Source organism: Ambystoma mexicanum, chromosome 7q (genome assembly GCF_040938575.1).
Source record: "Ambystoma mexicanum isolate Mex_15411 chromosome 7q, UKY_AmexF1_1, whole genome shotgun sequence".
Classification (NCBI taxonomy): Eukaryota; Metazoa; Chordata; class Amphibia; order Caudata; family Ambystomatidae; genus Ambystoma; species Ambystoma mexicanum.
The window spans coordinates 411,100,904-411,119,726 of NC_090941.1; the positions used below are offsets into that span (position 1 = coordinate 411,100,904).

The 18,823-nt window shown below is 49.3% G+C and overlaps 1 protein-coding gene across 7 annotated transcripts in view; it reads left to right on the forward strand.

Moving 5' to 3' along the window:
* Positions 1–18,823, forward strand: part of DIAPH3 (diaphanous related formin 3) — a 2,562,783-nt gene that overhangs the window by 1,953,353 nt on the left and 590,607 nt on the right. For all 7 annotated transcript variants that reach the window (XM_069640497.1, XM_069640493.1, XM_069640496.1 and 4 more), the window contains one exon: positions 2,621–2,756. In XM_069640497.1, the coding sequence (XP_069496598.1) occupies positions 2,621–2,756 (136 nt within the window). The remainder of the gene's footprint in view (positions 1–2,620; positions 2,757–18,823) is intronic.

Genomic DNA, 18,823 nt, shown 5'->3' on the forward strand with positions numbered 1-18,823 from the left:
GGCCACCGACAAGAGGAGGACAGCCTGGCTTAAAGCGACTAAGTTTAACCCCAACATGCAGGAGCGCATCATCAACCTCCCCTTCAAAGTTGGGGCTTGTTTCTTTCAAAAACAAATAGCTTGATAAAAAGAAAAACCGCTCCCAAACAGCTAAGTCCCTGTCCATTCTAACTAAATCTGCCACCAAGACCTATAGCCAGAGTCACTCACACTCTAGCAGAGGTCGTACCTTCGGTGACTTCAGGGGCTTCTAGGACCGATGTTCCAGGCAGCCGGACAGGTCACCCAACCAGCACCTGCGCAAGCAGTACAAATCATCTGACAAGGGGTTCTTCCAATCCCCTTCCCAGGCACCAGCTCAGAAGGAACGAAATGGTGACAGTGCCATCCAGATCCACCACCGGCTGGGGGCAGGCTTGCCCTTCACATTAATTCCTGGCTGGCAAGGTTCGCGGACCCATGGATTCTCCTGTGGTTTCCTCGGGCTTCCGCCTGCTGATACCTCCATTTCCTCTCCCTCGCACCCCCCACCCACAGATTGGGGTGGCAACTCTGCTGGCGGAGATCCGCTCGCTCATGGCGAGTAAGATGGTGGAGGAGGTTCCAGCCTCAAAGCGAGGCATGGGCTTCTATTCCTGTATCTTCGCCATACAGAAAAAGAGTTGTACTAGACCGTTCATCCTTGAACATTTCCATACCTCGCCATAAGTACAAGATGTTTACCCCAGCACTCATTGCAGAGACATTGTGTGTGGGAGCCTGGATGTGCTTCTTGGATCTGAAAGATGCGTACATGCACGTCCCGATTTGGAAGACCCATCTTTCCTTCCTCCGGTTCAGGATCATGGACTTTCATTTCCAATACAAGGTCGTGCCTTTTGGCCTCAATTCGGCTCTGAGGGTCTTTGCATGGCCAATGAATGCTGTAGCAGCCCTGCTCAGGGCAGAGGGCTACCACATTTATCCATACCTTGATGGCTGGCTCGTCCAAGCAGAGTCGCCCGATGGAGTCCAGCGCACAGCTGCCACACTCAAGCACATGCTATACGATTTGAGGCTCTTGATCAATCTCAGGAAGTCACAGCTACTTCCCACGCAGTCCTTAACATTCCTGGGGCTAATTTGGGATATAAGGGTGGAAACGATCTTCCCCTGCGAGGACAAGATCACGACCATCAAGAAGGCTACAGGGCATTTTCTCAGCAGACCAGTAACCTTGGCATGGTGGTACCAGCACCTACTCGGAGAAATGGCGGCTTGCCTCTTGGCAGTGCCAAATACAAGACTCAAGATGAGGAGGCTGCAGCTGCATTTCTCAGCCTCTTGGAATCAGAAAACAGGCTCCCAAGCAACTCCAGTCAGGGTAACACAACACCTTCACCAGTACCTCTCGTGGTGGAGCGCAGATGCCAACCTGTTAGTGGGCAGGCCGTTCTGGCAGCCGCCCCCGGAGTTCACAGACTTGTCCCTAGAGGGATGGGGGCTACACTGGACAACCACTGTGTCCATGGAGTCTGTTCATAGCAGGAACAACTGGAGCCTGGCTTGAGATGATGGCCATCTGGCTTGCTCTCAAAGCATTCCTCCCCATGGTCAGCAACAAGTCGGTTTGCATTCAGACGGCTCCACATGCATGTATTACATCAACAAGCAGGGAGGTAGCAGGTCTCCTCCGCTGTGCAGGCTGTCGATCGACATATGGTAGCAGGCACTGGTGAACAACATCCACCAACTGGGGAAATCCAACTTGGAGGAGGACAGACTAAGCAGGCTGGGGGTCGACAACTACGAGTGGCAGTTGAATGAGTATGTCCTGAGCGCGATATCAGGTGGGGCCACCCTCAGGTGGACCTATTAGCCACCAAGAGCAACAGGAGAAGCCACCAGTCTGCATCCTGGATGGGGCAAGGCAGGGACTTTCTGGGGGACGCTTTGCAGATTCAGTGGAACGACATGAGTGCATACGCTTTTCCCCTCCACCCCGTTCATTCATAGGATCATCTGCAAGGTAAAGGAATCAGACACTCATCTTGCTAGCGCTGTGGTGGCCAGCCAGACCTTGGTTCTCAGAATTCCCCCGTTTGGTGGATCAGCCTCCGGCCCCCCTTCCCTTGGGTCCAGCTCCCCTACTATTCCAGCACCAGGGGGGGGTTAAGCGGACAAAGAGCTTCTGTAAATCGGATGCCTTGTTCATCACTTTTTGTGAGAAGAATCCATAGAAGGAACATTACCAGTAAGTCATTTCTCCTTTACCATGGTCTTTTGCACATTGACGTGCAGCCTTAGCTACACAATTTATACAACATTTCGTTGTAGTTTAGCAGAATTTCAATTCCAATGTAAGGTTTCTGTTCCCTGGCATGGCTTATATATGTGCAGACTTTTCCCACCACAAATACCCTTGATTATCAAGAGATCAACATTTGTCTTTTTCTTTAGTTGAAATAGACACATATATAATGCAGGATCACTGCAGTGTCATTCGTGTTGTATTTTCTGCTGATATTGTAAAAAAAAATGCGCATGTAGTTTGGAAATAATGTGGGTTTTTTTTCTCCCCATTGTTTGTATCATTTAAACCTTTGCTATCACTTAATCAACTTATTTGCATGTTTTGCAGCAAGCAGCAAAGGAGAATATGAGAAGAAGGGATGCGGAGGAAAAACAGAGACGTGCTAGAATAGCGAAAGAAAAGGCAGAAAAAGAAAAGCTTGAGAGGCAACTAAAGAAAAAACTGTTGTTGGGTACAAAAAGAGGTAACTGCAAAGCAACAAATATTTTCTTACATGTAGGCAGTGTTTTTTATGATGGTCTTTGTTGGTTTTAGGTGAATTGGGCATGTAATATTACACATACTGTACCACATGCCATGGCTCCAGGCGTGAATCCATCTACAATCACAATGCACGTGGGGACCCAACGCCCCTGAACCATCATTTGTTTCCTGCAGCTTCCTAACAAAAAAAGAAGCTTTCTCCTTCCTTTGTTACATGGCGGCTATCTTATGCATGGCTAGTCCCGCCAAGTCAGCCAACACCAGGCCTTTGCCATTATCATCCCTAGCTCCCCATTAAAGGTAATAATGCTAATGAACATTACCACAGTGCCAAATGGCACAGTTTTCTTCCTTGGACATTCACCAGATTTCAAAGGTTACTAAAATCTGGGCAGAACAGATTATAATTTGTACGTGAATTTACTGCCCTGAAAGTTACAGCAGCTAACTTAAAATGCCGCATCTTTGATATAAGGATTGTGGTAATCTCCGTCTTGCCCTGAAGAATGAACTTGGCCAATTCTGCCATCTCCAAGATGTTGCGTGTCTTCCCATCGCAGAACATTTTTCCTAACTCTCCTTTTCTGCCTGTTCCATTCTTGTGGTGCCAGAGGCTGCTGCAGTGGCTTCTCAGTTGACAGTGGTCTCAGTTTCAGGGACTCGCCTCAGATCTTCAGGTCTCTGCGTCCCGAGACCTGGAATGGTGGTGCCAGAGAAACAGCCCACTGAAAAGGGTGTTTTTTCTGTAGCCCTGACCCCAACTGACCATGGTTACGGATGTGTCCTTTGAAAGGGTGGGGTGCTCACCTAAAAGACTAGAAAGTTCGAGACCTGTGGTTTCCATTAGAAAGCAGAGAACACCTCCATTTGCTGGAGTTGGGAGTTATCATGCTGCCATGGTGCGGGCAAGTCTGTACTTATCCTGATGGACTACACAGTTACCATGCCCTTCCTCATCAAACAAGGTTGTGTGGGCTTCTTGCCTCTTTGCAGAGAAGCAATGTTCCTTGGGGGCAAAACGTACTGCCCCAAGCTTGGGGGTTCGGGGGCCTCTGCCAATATTTCCAGTGGCCTCTCCCCCACCCCAAATGGATGGGGGGCATCTCATTTACCCCTTCCTAGGGGCAGAAATCTTCTCCCAGGGAGGGCTACATGAGGTGCCCCCATCCACTTAGGGTGGGAGGGAGAGGGCCACCCCCCTGCCCCTTTTCAAGGCACAAAAAATCCTGGTGGTCTAGTGCCCCCCCCACTCCCACCCAAATCTCTTAATATATATTTTTAAAACTTTTTTGTGTTGCCCCTTTCCTAGTGGGGGGCAAAACTTACTGCCCCAAGCTTGGGGTGGGGGGACTGTGCCAATATGTCTAGTGGCCTCTCTCCTCCACCCCAAATGGAAGGAGGGGCATCTCATTTACCGCTTCCTAGGGGCAGAAATCTGCCCCTAGGGAGGGCTACATGATGTTCCACCCATCCACTTAGGGTGGAGGGAGAGGGCCACACCCCTTTAAAAAAGGCCTGGTGGCTAGTGGCCCCACCCAAAACTGATTTTATTTTTTTATTTTTTGTTTGCCTCCCTTCCCTGGGGACAGATGATCGCCCATTTGCCCCTATGCTTTGGACCCTTCCCCATTTCAAAAACAGATCCCTGGTGTTAAGCTGACAGTTTCCTTTTTCTGCTGGCCGGGCTAGTGTCCCCATTTTCAGAACACCAATTCAAACAAGGGTTTTTCTGGCTTTCCCTTTTCCCTCCTGGTTCCACTTTTGGGGTTCTTGTCTCTGGCGTTATGTTTACAATTCAGATCCCAGAACAAGCGCTGATAGGCTGGATCCATTCTGCTACCACCGCCATCATGATACAGAGGAGTGGCGTTAAGTGGGCTATTATTCTTGTCTTTCACTGGTAAATCTTAAAGTTTGAGACGCCGACAAATTGCATTATGGCACAGATGCAAGACCTTGTAAATGCCATGCAAACTCGACTAAAAGAGGTGCAGGCAGAAACTCTTGCGACTGGTCGAGTATAAACCTGTTGTATCCATTTTATGTATGCCTGCCCTAAGCCGAACCTGCACAGCGTTGCATAAAGCCAGTCCCGTAGCACTGAATTGGACACCTTTACAGCATCAAGCATGGCTATGGCGCAAGTAGTCTCCCAGGATCGGTACTATCTATCACGTGGTGCAACCACCGCAGATTCCAAGCCATGCTTCTACCTGGCACATATCTCGTTTGATCGGAATGTACCAGAGTGTGGATCACCCTCGTCAACCCGTTTGCTAACGTAGAAGTCAATATCTTATTGTCCTAGTTAAACATTGGCAGGGGCCTATGTGAACTACACTCCCTTAGTGCTTTGTGGAGTCTGGGGAGGGGGTATAATAATCGATTCCCTCAAGCTGTGAGGGAGGGCTCCTGCATCCTAAGAGTCAGTGAAGGCGTAAAGTAAATGCGGGGCCGGCACTGTCGCATACTCTTTATAGAACTCTCCAGGCAGGCCGTCCGAACCTGGGGTCTTGCTGTTGGCAGAGCTCTGATCATACATTGTATTTCTTCGAGCTTAATGTGTGCTTCCAAGAATCAAATGTCTCTTGGCTTAGGCTAGGGAGGTTTATCTCTTATAGTACTTCCTCTATATGAGCCTGCATTGTTTGGGGCCCCTCCTGATAGAGGAACTGATAAAATTCTTGGAAGGCTGCATTGATTCCCACTTGTGTATGGCACAGGTCCCCCTGCTGTTTATGTATCGAGTGGATAGGGCCATGCCAGCAGCCTGCCTACTTTATCCCCCTCTTTATGCTGCCTCTCAGTTTACATGGAATCAGTATTTTTCCCAACTGCTCCCAACATTCCACACATTTCTTTCTCTGCTCATCTACCTTTGCATCACTGCCAGTTTGACCCGCTTGGGTCTGCTCCAATTTCCGTAATTGGTCCTGCGCTGAGGATTATTCTCTACTGATTGTTGCCTGAACACTGCCAGACTTGGCTATGCCGGCTCCCCTGATAACCACTTTGAGAGCCTCCCAGAAAGTTCCTGCACTGGGTACACTGCCTGCGTTATGTGTAACATAGACATTGATGATATCTTTGATGTGATCTTGGAAGGAGATATTGTGCAAGGATTCACTCCTAAGCCTCCATGTAGGTATTGGAGCTCTAGGGGGCACATACTGCCATTGCAGACACAGCAGCCGTGATTTGATAGGGCCCTTCCTTTGTACTCTACAAGTGTGATGTGATGAGTCAATTTGCAGGCAACTAAAAAAGTAATCTATCCTAGTGTGTACTTCATGTGGTGCTGAGAAGTGCGAGAAATGTCTTGAGTCTGGGTGGACTGCCCTCCAGATATCCATCAAATCAAATGATAGGAGCGTCTCCAAAGACCTAGCAGGTGGGGCTGGTTTATGGAATTTGGTGTCTGATCTGTCCAGTATTGGATTCAGTGTGCAATTAAAGTCAGCCCCCATATGATGGTATTGTTTCTATATGGGCTAAACTTTGGGTATAATGTCTGGAAGAATGTGGCAGTATTATGATTGGGAGCATACGGGTTGACAAAGTATGTGTCCACATGTTCTAGAAGACCCTGTACCAACACCATCCTGCCCTCATTGTCAGTTTTAATATGGGTGACGTTAAATGGTACCGTGGGCGCTAACCTAATTAGGACCCTTCAGGCATAGGCAGATTACCGGGAGGCGATCACCCTCCCCCTCCATTTACTCACTAATGGGGTTTGCTTTTCGGCCGATAAAGGTGTCTCTTGCAACAAAGCGATATATCTATTTTGCATCTTCTCAGATATGAGTAAAAACTGTTTAAGCCCCTGCCGTTCCAGGTAAGTACATTTATGGCACTGGCCATGAACCTTGGTCTAATAAGAAGAGGTCACCCGCCTCTGGTCTGTTAGGTGCCCCGCCCTTCCCAGGTCGGAGATCCACCCAAAGTTACAGTACCATAGTTCCACACAGTCACTAGTACAGGCAAAACACAACCCAGTTAACTTCCCCAAACTAAAAACAATTGCCCAGCATCGTCACCCACGCTCGAAAATGTCCGCTTCTCGCATCCGCCTCCAGTATACGTACTTGAGGCTTGTGCATAGCGGGTGGTCGCAAAAACAAGTGTGCCAGAAAACAAAACTCTGTAGGCATCGTGGCCGCAGGAATGAGACTATCTCCTCTCTTGAAGATGATGATCCAAACATGTGGTGAGTCCCGCCATGTGGTGTTATGAAAAGAAAGGAGGACCACTTTCTGGAGGAGCTGTCCGCCTACCTGCGTGTTCTGGGGTTCTCTTCTGGCATTCTGGTCCTGATTAAGTAAAACGGGTATAATTGTAAGGAGCGCCTCAGTTATACTTTGTTCTCCATCTATACCATGATTCACTTGTGCTTAGCTTGATCGTCTACTTCGTCCTCTGTGCGGGCCGTATCCTCTCTGTCCGTTCACGCCTGTACTTCCTGGGGAAGGTCAAAGAATAGGGCCCGGTTTTTGTATAGGACCTTTAGTCGTGCCGGGCAGATCCAGCATATATTTCAGGCCAGCTGTCCTGAGCCTTGCTTGAGCCACTGAAAATTGTGCTTGGTTATTCTGCAACTGGAAGGTGTAATCGGGGTAGACCGCCAGGCCTGCTGAAGCTCTCCGCAGTATACCACCCTGTCTGGAGTAGGATAGGATTTTTACCTCTATCCTTATAGTTCAGGACCTTTGCAATTATCGGTCTAACAGGGCTCCTGGAGGCGACCGCCTGGTGAGTGCCATGGGTGCACTTTTGAATGTGAAGCCTTGTGTAAGATTTCAGGGCCCGATTCCTTGTAGAAAAATGTTTTCCACGTATGTTGTGGGGTCTGTGCCTTCTTACCCCTCTGGCAACCCGGACAATGTTTCTGCAGGCTCTACCTTCTGCGTCTTCCACCCTATTTTCCAATATTCTAACCTTCTGTTGCATGATCTGAACATTGGTGTGCGTTTCCTGGCGCTCCTCAGTATTCTTTCATTTGACTTTCCAAACTCGTGGTGCAGTCAGCTAGTGTCCTGGCGCAATAGTCCAACATGTATCTTGACTCTTCTATTTGTGTTCCTAATGTGGCTTTTAAGTCTGCTATAGCCTGCATCACTTGATTGTGCATCTCCTTCCTTCGCCTGCAACAACGCCATTATCCCCACAGGTGCCTGGTGCAGGGTTCTGGTGTAACTATCGAGTGTCGTTTGATTGGCCTTCAATTTGGCTGATTTAGGAGGCATCCAGTCTATCTAAACACCCGGCAGTAAGCCACAAGTGTCATTAGCCCAGTGCACTGCCAAAGCGTATCCAGGTGGTATTCGAATATTATCCCGCAGACGTCGTGGGTTTCATGCTAATGTTTCAGGTGCTGGGCAGTTGAGGTGTGGTGGGGCAATTTTTCTGATTATCTCCCGGAATCCCTTTAACAGCGGCCTGCGCCTTTAGTTGTGCGCCAGTCAGGTCTCTGAAGAGGAATCTGCTCGCCCGTACCATTAGGATGCCAATTCAGATGGTGGTAAGCAAGTAGCAGTATTTGGATCCCTCATTAACCTGCGTTGGGTCTACCTGTGCCGCTGTCCTGGAAGGTCTTCTCTGGAGTGCTGGGTACTCGAGAGGGGTTGCAAGTCTCTCACTGCACCTCTCCTCTGCTTGCTATTTGCTTGGGGGCATCCACCGCCTATTTCGGGCGGTCGTCAGCGGGAGCGCATCTCAGCCTGTACCTCGGCTTGTCAGCACAGGCACAACACACTTAACCCGTGTGCGCCCATCTGCTTCCCAACTTGGTCTCAGCCGTCTGCCAACCTCACTGCCTGTATTCAGATGCCTGTCTCAGTCCTCGCAGCCGCCCGGCCTCAGTTAACAGCTTCCTACGGTCCCGGGTGCCATCTTGGTTTGGCATTGGCTGGTGACCTACAAAGTTTTCAAGCCGCTCTGCTGGCATTTCCTGAGAGCCTTACCCCTTCAAACTTCCCACTTTACTCCCGAGGGGTGTATTTCGGATCCCCTGCAATTGGAGGCAAAATGTATGCGGCGGACCGTCTTTTCTGTGCGGATCTAGTCGGATCAGGCGGGAGCAGTTGCAGGAGTTGACCTACTTCATGGCTGCTAGCCACACCCCCACATTTTGCATAGTTACCGGTTAGGAGCCTCCCGACCTTACTAGCTACATAACATTTTGACAACCCATCCCTTTTCCCAGATTTCAGCACTTTCACACCTTAGACGGTTGCCTGAAATCGGCAAAACATCAATGTGGTCGTAGAAGGACCGGTCCTCAAACCTAGAATGCACGGTTTCTGGGACATTTGCGCCGCAATGCACTGCAACAAGCTGCTCCACGTTACGGTGAAGCAACACATAGGGAGAGAGCACAGTAGGTCCCAGTATGCAGCAGCATACCATCTCTCGCCTCCCCCCAACGTCTGTTCTGGGGAATGTCAGTCAGCTACGCATGCCCATTCTCAGTGCAGTTTACTTCAGAGTGCAAAGCACATCAAGCGATAAGCGAATCAGAACAGCGACCTACAGGATCATTGATTTTCAACAATTGATGCCACGTCTGTCCATAGAACCCGTCAGAGAAGGGTACTTTTTGCTAGTATCCTGTAAAGGTTTTGGTGTCTGGGGAGGGAGCAGACAGTGACCTGCGTCTCTCTCTGGGGCTTTTCTGTCCCCTTATGGGGGGAGGTCACCGTGAGAGGGAACCAGCTCACCCTGTCCCATAGCGGGTGTTGAGCATACCAGGCTCACTTCCCTAGTCCCGAAAGGGATGGCTTCCCTTTGGGGAGAGGTGATAAACTCCTGTGATTTATCACAGTTGGGTTAACACTACATTCAAGCAATTTAGATAAGCTTCTGGACAATCATCCTTCTTTTGCTCACTTTTATTCATCTTTGCCCCATTGGTCTTCCTTGGGTACACCACTGTGATTTTCTTTACTAAATGATTCCTTACTTATACCAACTGTGCACTTGTTCTGAAATCCTCATTGGCCCAACCACACTCAATGATTACATTCTGGCGTTGGCACCCTCATAAGCAGGTCCATATCATGCATGGAGGGGTTGTAACACTGGAGGATGCTTTTAGGTTCATCAATACATGTCTCCGGTTCTTCTCTAACATTTGTAAAATCTTTAGACACATTTCTCAAATCCCTAGGATGCTAGCTTGCCCAGCCTGGGCTGGCCCGAAGTTTGAATGAGTTTGTGTCTGCACTTCTGATGCTGGGTTTGGGGCTGCATTTGTCACGCGGCTGATGGTTGTGTCGATGCAGGAACTTGTGAGACATTACAGTTTTCATTGAAGCTTTTAGCACTTCAAGAATGTCTTGCCTGCCCTTTCTTTTTTTCTTTCATCTCTATCTTATTCTCTGATGTCTTTTGTGAGAACAGCAAAGTAATGGTAGATAAGCAGCACTCAGCTTGGTCTGTACAAATCCGACTGGGCTACCCACGTGACACAATCTCTGCCTGCAGCAGATCGCTCCATCATATGTAACGGGAGGATAGTCTGATTAATTGCATTAAATGCACCCACGTGAGCCCTTTTCAGGTTTGAAGGCAAGTATACCTCACCCTTATATGTGATGCTCGACTCTCGAGCAGAGACTAAACTCACGCTGTGCAGCCTTGTAGGGTTGCTGGTTTCTGTCAGCCAATCACATTACTATGTGGTTTTTTCCATGTCCTATCTCTAGTCTTGGTTCTCTTGATGCTCTGCCCATAATCACGTGAATGGCCATCGGTTATAGGAAAACGTAAAAAAAGGTTGTTTTCGACAGTAGCTGGCTGAATTCACACATCTGGCACTCTGCACCCTCTACCTGGCATCTCTCCTGCCTGTTTGCAAGACTGCCTTCACTCTTTTGGAGATAAGCATGTAATACTCAAGTATGTTAGCGACCACGTTATGCAACACTTCTTTCATTTTTGTCTTTTAAGGTCTACACGTGGACTATGATATTCTCTCACAGGACTTTGACCCTAAATTATAGTCTTGCCTCAGTCTTTGAACCAACCTTTCCCCCAAATTCAACATACAACTTCATCACATATCGTAGTTTGAATACATTTTACACTCAAGCTTGCTTTCCAGTAAGATAGTTTGACAAGTAAAAAACATTACATTACAATTTGCAATTCTTTTTTTTGCATAGCGTTGGATGCTTTTGCCCAGATTGTGAAATCATAAAAATAAAATAATTTCATCCTATCACTGTGCAAACACCCAAAAAGTAATGAACAAATCTTCTAAATGTATTGTCCTATAACTGAGAACTTAATCATTTTGTTGCCATCTTTGTGCATCATTGCGAATGCTACTTGAGGAACGATCCACTCCAATCGATGGTTATTTACATGAAGAGATTTCATGAAGACCTCTTAAGGGTGTTTTGCTTTTCCTTGCCGATGGAGAGACTTTACATTATTTTCTGTCCTTTGTTCTGCAGATATCTTCCTTCCACATTTTGTCATCTTTTGAAATATCCTCCAGACACAGACTAGTCTTTAAAATGTATGAAAGCCACAAGAAGTCATTTCATGGCTATGTGTTGTCTCTGTCAGTGGTATACTTGGTGTTGGTAATGATGTCCTCCCTACATACGGAACTGCACCATGACCTCTGTTCATTTTTTCCTCAAGTTTGGGTGCTGGAATTTTGCAAAAGCCACATTTATATCTGCTTTCTGTCCCTTCCTGAACATGGTTTTAATCTGTTTCAGAATGTGGATGCAAAAGTTGGTTTCTGATCCACATCAATGTGGTCTTTGGTGTTTGGGGCAAGAGCACAATACAAGACTGCGGGGGAGCATCCAACTAAAGTTTGTGGCCCTGAAAAAGCCCAGTAAAGTCAGAGCTTGTTTACCTCCTGTGTGGCATACCTCACCATCTAGGGCCTGGTGGACCCTTTGGCTCTCGAGCGTCTTTTCAGGGGAGAAGATAAAGAAAATGTAAACACTCTAGATGTTACAGCAAATCTGTAAGATTCCTCCTCCTCCTTATGATTAGTCACAACAGCCTGCTGCCCTTCGCAGTCATGTCACCATCTCTCCAATACCAGAGCATCGAGCACCCATGTGTGTCTCAGGTGATAGATGAACCTCTTTGCCTATGTTAAAATCAATCTTTGATATTGACGATAATGTCAACTCATTTGGCTGTAAGATTCCTCCTCCTCCTTATGATTAGTCACAAAGTCAGCCCTTACTCTTGTTGACTTAAGCAAAAAGACACCTTACTGAATGGCAGCATTCACTTCTGCAGAATGGGAAGCCTTCGGGCTGGTTAACTTTAAGCAGGCACTGTGACTCCAGCCACACTCTTCAACTCACTGCACCTTTTCTGTACAATGGAGTCCATATACTGTCTCGCCACTCTATGCCATTCGGCTCAGCCTATAGATCAGAATTCCAGGCTGTGCCATTGAGATTGTCGCTAGCATCATCCATTTATGTCTCAACATCCTGCTGCTCTTCGCCGTCATATCACCATCTCTCCAATACCAGAGCCTCGAGCACCCCTGTGTGTCTCAGTTGATAGATGAACCTCTTTGCCTATGTTAAAATCAATCTTTGATATTGATGATAATGTCACCTCATTTGGCTTTGTGTTATGTTGGGTAACTGAGATAGTTTTCTGGCGAAATAATTCAGGATGAAACCCTCCTTTGACCAGGGTTTGGTTGACTAAGCCAAGAATCTAAGCGATTGCAGACATTTTGACACTTGCCAGAACTCTAAAATCCTCTTGGCTGGTCCATCTGGAGGATATGGAAGTTTGGCTCACCCAGGAACCGGCATTGGGCATTTGCCCATCCAAAGATGGGGACCGCCTTGGGACTCAACTGCATGCCCTTGCTTTGATTCCCTCTTTCCTGGCTTCTTTCTTCCACTCTCCCTCCTACACTGGTACAGTTCTCTTACTGCATTTACTGATCTTACCCAATGCTCCATGTTGCCCACTTCCTACCTGCTATCCAAGGTCCTTGCTTTGGGATATCCATTGAGCAGCAGCAGACAGCCTATCCTGTCATCTGAAGGGTTTTTACCCACTCTGGCATTTCCCCTTGGCAGTCACCATGATGATTCACCTGCCCATCTGTTCTCATTTAGAGGGACAGTTGGGAATCTCACTGGAGACTGCCCTCTATTCACCTTTGGTTTACACCAGCACCTAGGACCAAGCTGCAGCTATGTGCTGGTTTACCTACAAACCTGACAAGATCAGCAACGCAGGTGCATCCATGGGGAGTACTGTTAGTTACTTGAACATGTCATGGTTATTACATTCCATTAATGCTACATGTACCCTGGCAATCCAAACAGATTCCTACTAAACCCATCACTGTCAAATGTATTCACGACAAAAGAAAATGCTTGACGATAGAATGTCCAAATGAAATCAAAAACACAATGTTCCTCTGACCAAACATGATCTATTCTTTGAATTGCATCAGGCCGAGGATCTCATTGCTATTGCTGCCAATCATATATATCTGCTACTTGCCAGGGTGATCTTTGTTAAAAGGTGTAGTAAAGGCCTTTGTTAATAACTCCCTTGTTCAGGGTATAGTCACCCAGAGCGGGGCAAAGAGATGTCATCATTAGCTACCTGTGAAAATCTTCTGTGAAACAATAACGAACATCAGGATTTGCTGTGTTTGATAACCTAGACCATAAGGCTATTCTTTACAGATTGCATTATGTGCAAGTATGTCTGATGCTGCCTAGAGATGATTTGAAGCTATCCATTTCAGTTGCTTGAACTGTATAAATCAGTCCAGATTGGAGACACAGGGGCTTCATTATGAGTTAGGCAGAAAATCAGCAGTAAATCCTCCAAAAAATAGCCCTGAGGAATTACCGTTCTCCAGCATGGGGTCTGGCATGGATTCACATGCTCATGAATATTCCCCGTCGTCAGGCTGGGAATCCTCGGTAAAAAAAAAATCAGTATCAGTTTTGTTTCTGATCTGTCTTTCTTAGTAGTAACCAATCACTGATCTGAGTCATACTGCCCCCAGCCAATGACTGTCCTCTCCCTAAGCCCCGCCTCTGGCAGCCATCCTCAGACTTTTTTTTTTTTTTATAAAGTATTTTATTGTTATTAACATAGTACAATGGTCATAATAACAAAGCAACAAGCAAACAAAAACAACTTCAGACTGTCATAGTCGTTCACAATCAGAAAAGGTACCCTGAGCATCAACAGTTGAGCGATCATCTCATCACATGCAATAATGTATAGTATGGTACAAGCACAAAACAAAACCCCCAGTGCACATTCCCCCGCCTGTACATGGGACACTCAGGCCACACCTTCCTCCCACCTGTCCCATATTTTCGACGCTTTGTTGGGACAGCCTCGCGCCGAGTAAATCCTACGCTCCATCATAGCGCATATGTCCATATCCAATTTCCATTGTTCCAGCGTTGGGGAGTCAGGGGCACCCCATTTCTGCGCGATATTGCGCTTAACCAGCCCCATCGCCGTGTGTAGGAGCAATCTTTCCCACTTATTAGCTTCTATCTCATCGGGCACGCCCAGAAGCAAAGCCCTTGGGTCCAGTGGTATGGTGCGAGTCAGAACTCGGGAGAGTTCCCTACAGCATGCGTTCCAAAAAGTTTGTATCTGGGGACACAGCCACAAAATGTGAATAAAGGTCCCCTCCCCATCCCCACACCGCAAACAGTTTGGGTCAGAAGCCCGTTTCCAGCCATATAGACGTGTCCTAGGGTAATAAACCCGGTGTAGTATTTTCAACTGCACTAATCGAAGCCTAGAGGAAATGGCGATTTCCCGGGGATGCATAAGGACTTGTATCCAATCCTCAGGATCTATCACCCCCACATCTACTTCCCATTTTGCCTTTAGTTCATTCAATTCGGGGGTAGCAAAGGAGGATATAGCATTGTAAAGGATGGAAGTGCATTTGGTAGGGATATGCGCCGGAAGGATGTTACGCTCTATGGGGGTATAGTCCGGTAACTGCGTATCTGCTGTCAGGTAGGGTCTCAAAGCATGGGCGAGGCGAATGTAGTGGTAATGTTCCGTATTCGGAATCTGGAATCGCAATTGTAGGTCATCAAATGAGGCCAAACACCCCTGTGTAAGCATGTCCCCAATCCTGGCAATCCCCGCATTCACCCACCTAGGCCACGGCTCCAACTTCTGGGTCTCAGCTAGGTTGTTGTTCCGCCAGAGGGGTTGTGCTCTAGTAGCCTTATTTTCCCACCCAATGAATCGGTGTGCCTGTCTCCACACTGTGATCATATGCGTAGTGGTTGTGGGCGGAGAGGTTCTCGAAAGGGGCTGATAGAGGAGAAGCAGCGGGTCAGTGTTGCGCATAGTGGCTATCTCAGCCCGTATATGGGGCAGGTCTCGGTCCCCGTGGAGAAGGTCATTAACCACCACCAGTTGTGATGCCCAGTAATACGTTTGAAGGCGGGGAACTCCTATTCCACCCTCCCAAATAGATCTTTGAAGTGTAGTTAACGCAATTCGTGACTGGCCTCCCCCCCATATGAGGTCTCTGAGAAGTGTCTCCACCTGGTGGAACTCCGAGTCGGGGACTTTAAGTGGGGCATTTTGAAGGACATAGAGGAATCTAGGAAGGGTCATCATTTTAAAAAGTGCCGCTCTTCCCATAAGTGTCAGGGGGAGGAGTCATCCTCAGACTTTTACCGCACGTTCAAGTGTTGGGAGTCCTCGTGCTGTAGCTCTCGAGCTTTTGCTGCGTTTTCGCGCTTTTTCAGGAGATTTTTCTCATTTTTCGGTTATATAGAGCCTCAAGCTCCACCGTTTCCATATCCGATCAACGGGGGTCCGTTTTGGAGTTTTCTACGCCCCTCAAGAGTGAAGATTTCGCCGAGTTACGCTTTTGGAGGATTCCAGAAGTTCCAAGGCCTACCCTGGACATGGCCCAGGAGAAAGGAAGCTCGACGCCCGGGAAGCTGTTCAGGACCTGCCCTTTAATGCCAGCTTCAGAATGTTTTCAAGGAGGATGAGCATTCGTTATGCCTCTACTGTCTCCATGAGGACAAGACGCACACGGAGAAGGACTGTGCGTTTTGTGGGAACATGTCGGAGCGGACCATGAAGGATCGCCACCTCCGTCTCGCCAACTGGCTGGAAGGGAAGAGCCTGTCGGGCGAGAAGAAGAAAAAGAAGTCCAAGCGGTCTTCTAAGTCCTGTGAGGGCGCCCAGCGACGAGGGCCCAACAAAAGGCCAAGCAGCGCAAGTCCGCGGGCACCGGGAGCACCGAACGGTCGGGCTCCTTGGCTGCCAGGCAGGGCGCATCCTCCCCGGTGCCATCAACCACGAGCCAAAGCTCTGGCTCGGGTAAGAGGAAGTCCGAGAACCCGGCGAAGCTTCTGGAGAGGCCCCGGTCGATCTCGAAGATTCCGGCAGAGGGGGAGCGAGGCTCGGACCTTCCCCCCTCCCCCCCCACCAAGGTGAAGGCCCAGGCGTACAGAAGGTGACGATGGCCTTAATTCACCCTGCTAAGACCTCGATTGAGGATGTTGCAGCGGCCCTGGGTCAGCCTGTGGAGGCTACGCCAGTGGAGGCGACCTCAGGACCCAGAGTCTCCCTGCCACCGCGGAGGGAGTCGTCTTTCAGGCCCATTGAGAAGACCCCCACAAAGTCTTCCTTGGAAAAGGTGGGGGAGGGGCAGGTGGCCATCGTGGATACGGACACGACCTCTGAAGAAGAGCTCATCGAAGTCGTGGAAGAGGCCCAGCCCATCGGGAGGGATCCCGACGAGAGCGATGGTGTCACTGACGAGGTTCCTCAAGGGCCCTCGCGCCCGTCGTTTCCGGTGCCGCAGGACACTTTGACGCCATTTTGTCAGCGATTCAGTCCTTATGCTCGGAGATGAGGACAAGGTTGCCCCTCCCCCCGACGGAGGTACCTGAGCCAGACCCGATGGGGGAACCGGAGCCGGGGCCTTCGGAAAGTCCACCGCATAAGAAGAGGACGACGCATCCTATGCCACCTCTCCCACCTCTGCGACCTGCTCTGCCTTCCCCCCGGTCTACTACCCACGGGGATGATACATGCACGGACACGGCTATGACAGGTACAGATGACGACGGAGGCAACGACAGGACGTGTTCCCCGTCGCCCCTGCTCGGGCGTCCCCGCCCGACGAGATTGGATCCTTCCATGCCATAATTTCCAGGGCATCCGAGCTCTTCCAGCTCTGCCCAGAAGAGAAGAAGGAAGGGTTCCTTTACCAATGGTGCGAGGCTAAAAGGAAGACGGTCCTCGCCATACCACTACTTGATGACATCTGGGACGAGGGGCTCGCCCTCCTCAAGAACCCTGCCACAGCGCCGGCATAGAGGGACCGGTACGAGAAGAAGTACCGGGTCCCCGACGCTGCCCCCTTGTGCCTTCGGGCGCAACCTACCCCGGATTCGGTCGTCTCGGCAGCGGCAAAGAAGAAAGCTGGGGGGGCATCGGCCTCGACATCAACTTTCCCGCCGGACGGCGGGTCATCTCATCCGCAGCGACGACTATCAAGGCGGCCAACGCCCTGGCTATCATAGCCCGCTACGACAGGGAGTTGTGGTTCAAAATCGCCCCTCTGTTGGACTTCCTTCCGGATGCCAAAAGGGCTGAGGCCCTTGAAATCTTACAGGAAGGTGAGATTGCTTCGGACCACGCCATCACGGTGGCAACGGACATCGCTGACACCGGTTTCTGTCAGTTGGGCAACAGCGTTTGCCTGAGACGACGAGGATGTCTCAAGGCGACGGATTTCCGCCAGGACGTACAAACCAAGGTTTTGGACATGCGCTTCGACGGGAACAACCTGTTTGGGAAGGCGGTTGATGAGTCCCTTCAGGCCATCAAGACAGACACGGAGACTGCCCGGGCACTGGGAGTGCTCCAACAACGACGGCCGTCCTTTGGGAGCTCTGGAGGCAGGCAAGGTGCCTCCAAGGGATCCGGCAGTGGCTCCTCCACGTACCGCCAAGCGGCAAGATCTTCGTCCCAGGAAGCCTACAGGGGATGCGGCAAGTCAGGTGGTGCCCGTTGTCGTCGACAGGGAGGTCAAGGAGGCAAGGCGACCTCCAAATAAGATTGAACCGACCGTGGGGTTGGGTGTCATGATCTCTGCTTCCAAAAGGTCAGGGTTTTCCCAACTCCCTTGGAAGCGGATCCATAACCCAGGTTCCGAGTGCCAACCAGTCCCAATTGGGACCTTTTGGACCCAGTCCTGGCGCCAGTGGCACCAGGCTCATAAATATGCCCAGTCCCCGCGCTGGAAGCGCCGGGCTCATAATGCTTGGGTGGACTTACCTGCAGCAGACCATGCTGCTTACTTGCCTGCCAGTTGAGCCTCTGATCCTCTTCTGTTTGGAACTACTTTTCCTGTTGGGTGGGGCAGGAGCCACTCCCTAGATTCAGAACACTGGAACTCTTCTGGAAAGCAGGAACTCTTTTCTTACCTATGCGTGGCTGTGGAAGGAGACACCTAAGCACTACAGGAGGCTATTTAAACCACACCCGATGGATGAATCTTGCTTTGCGTTATTCTGCATCCTCTGCAGCAGAACGCTCATCGTGTCTTTTGCATCTGATCCTGGGCCTAAGGAAAAACGCTTACCATCCTGAATCCAGTCTTCAGCAACACCTATAAAGACAAGAAAGAACAGGTTAGCATTACGGTCTTCAGTGACAGCTCTTCACTTACCTGGTCCATCGGCTGTCACCAACGCCTCGCGCTGCATTCCGGCATCTGAAAGACAAAGGCTTACCTACTCTTCGTGCGCTCCGGAGGTCTTCACACTGCATTCCGGCATCTGAAAGACAAAAGCTTACCAACTCTTTGCACGCTCCGGAGGCCTTCGGCGCTGCATCCCGCATCTGAAAGACAAAACAAGGTGCATTTAAAGACATTGGGGAACTTTAATACTCACGTGCCATTACTCCTTTCCACATCTAACCCAGTGGGTATTCCGGCCCCGTGCAGCCGCTCCGAACTTGTACCTGCAAAATAAAAAGACAGTTGGAGCGCATCGTGAAGCA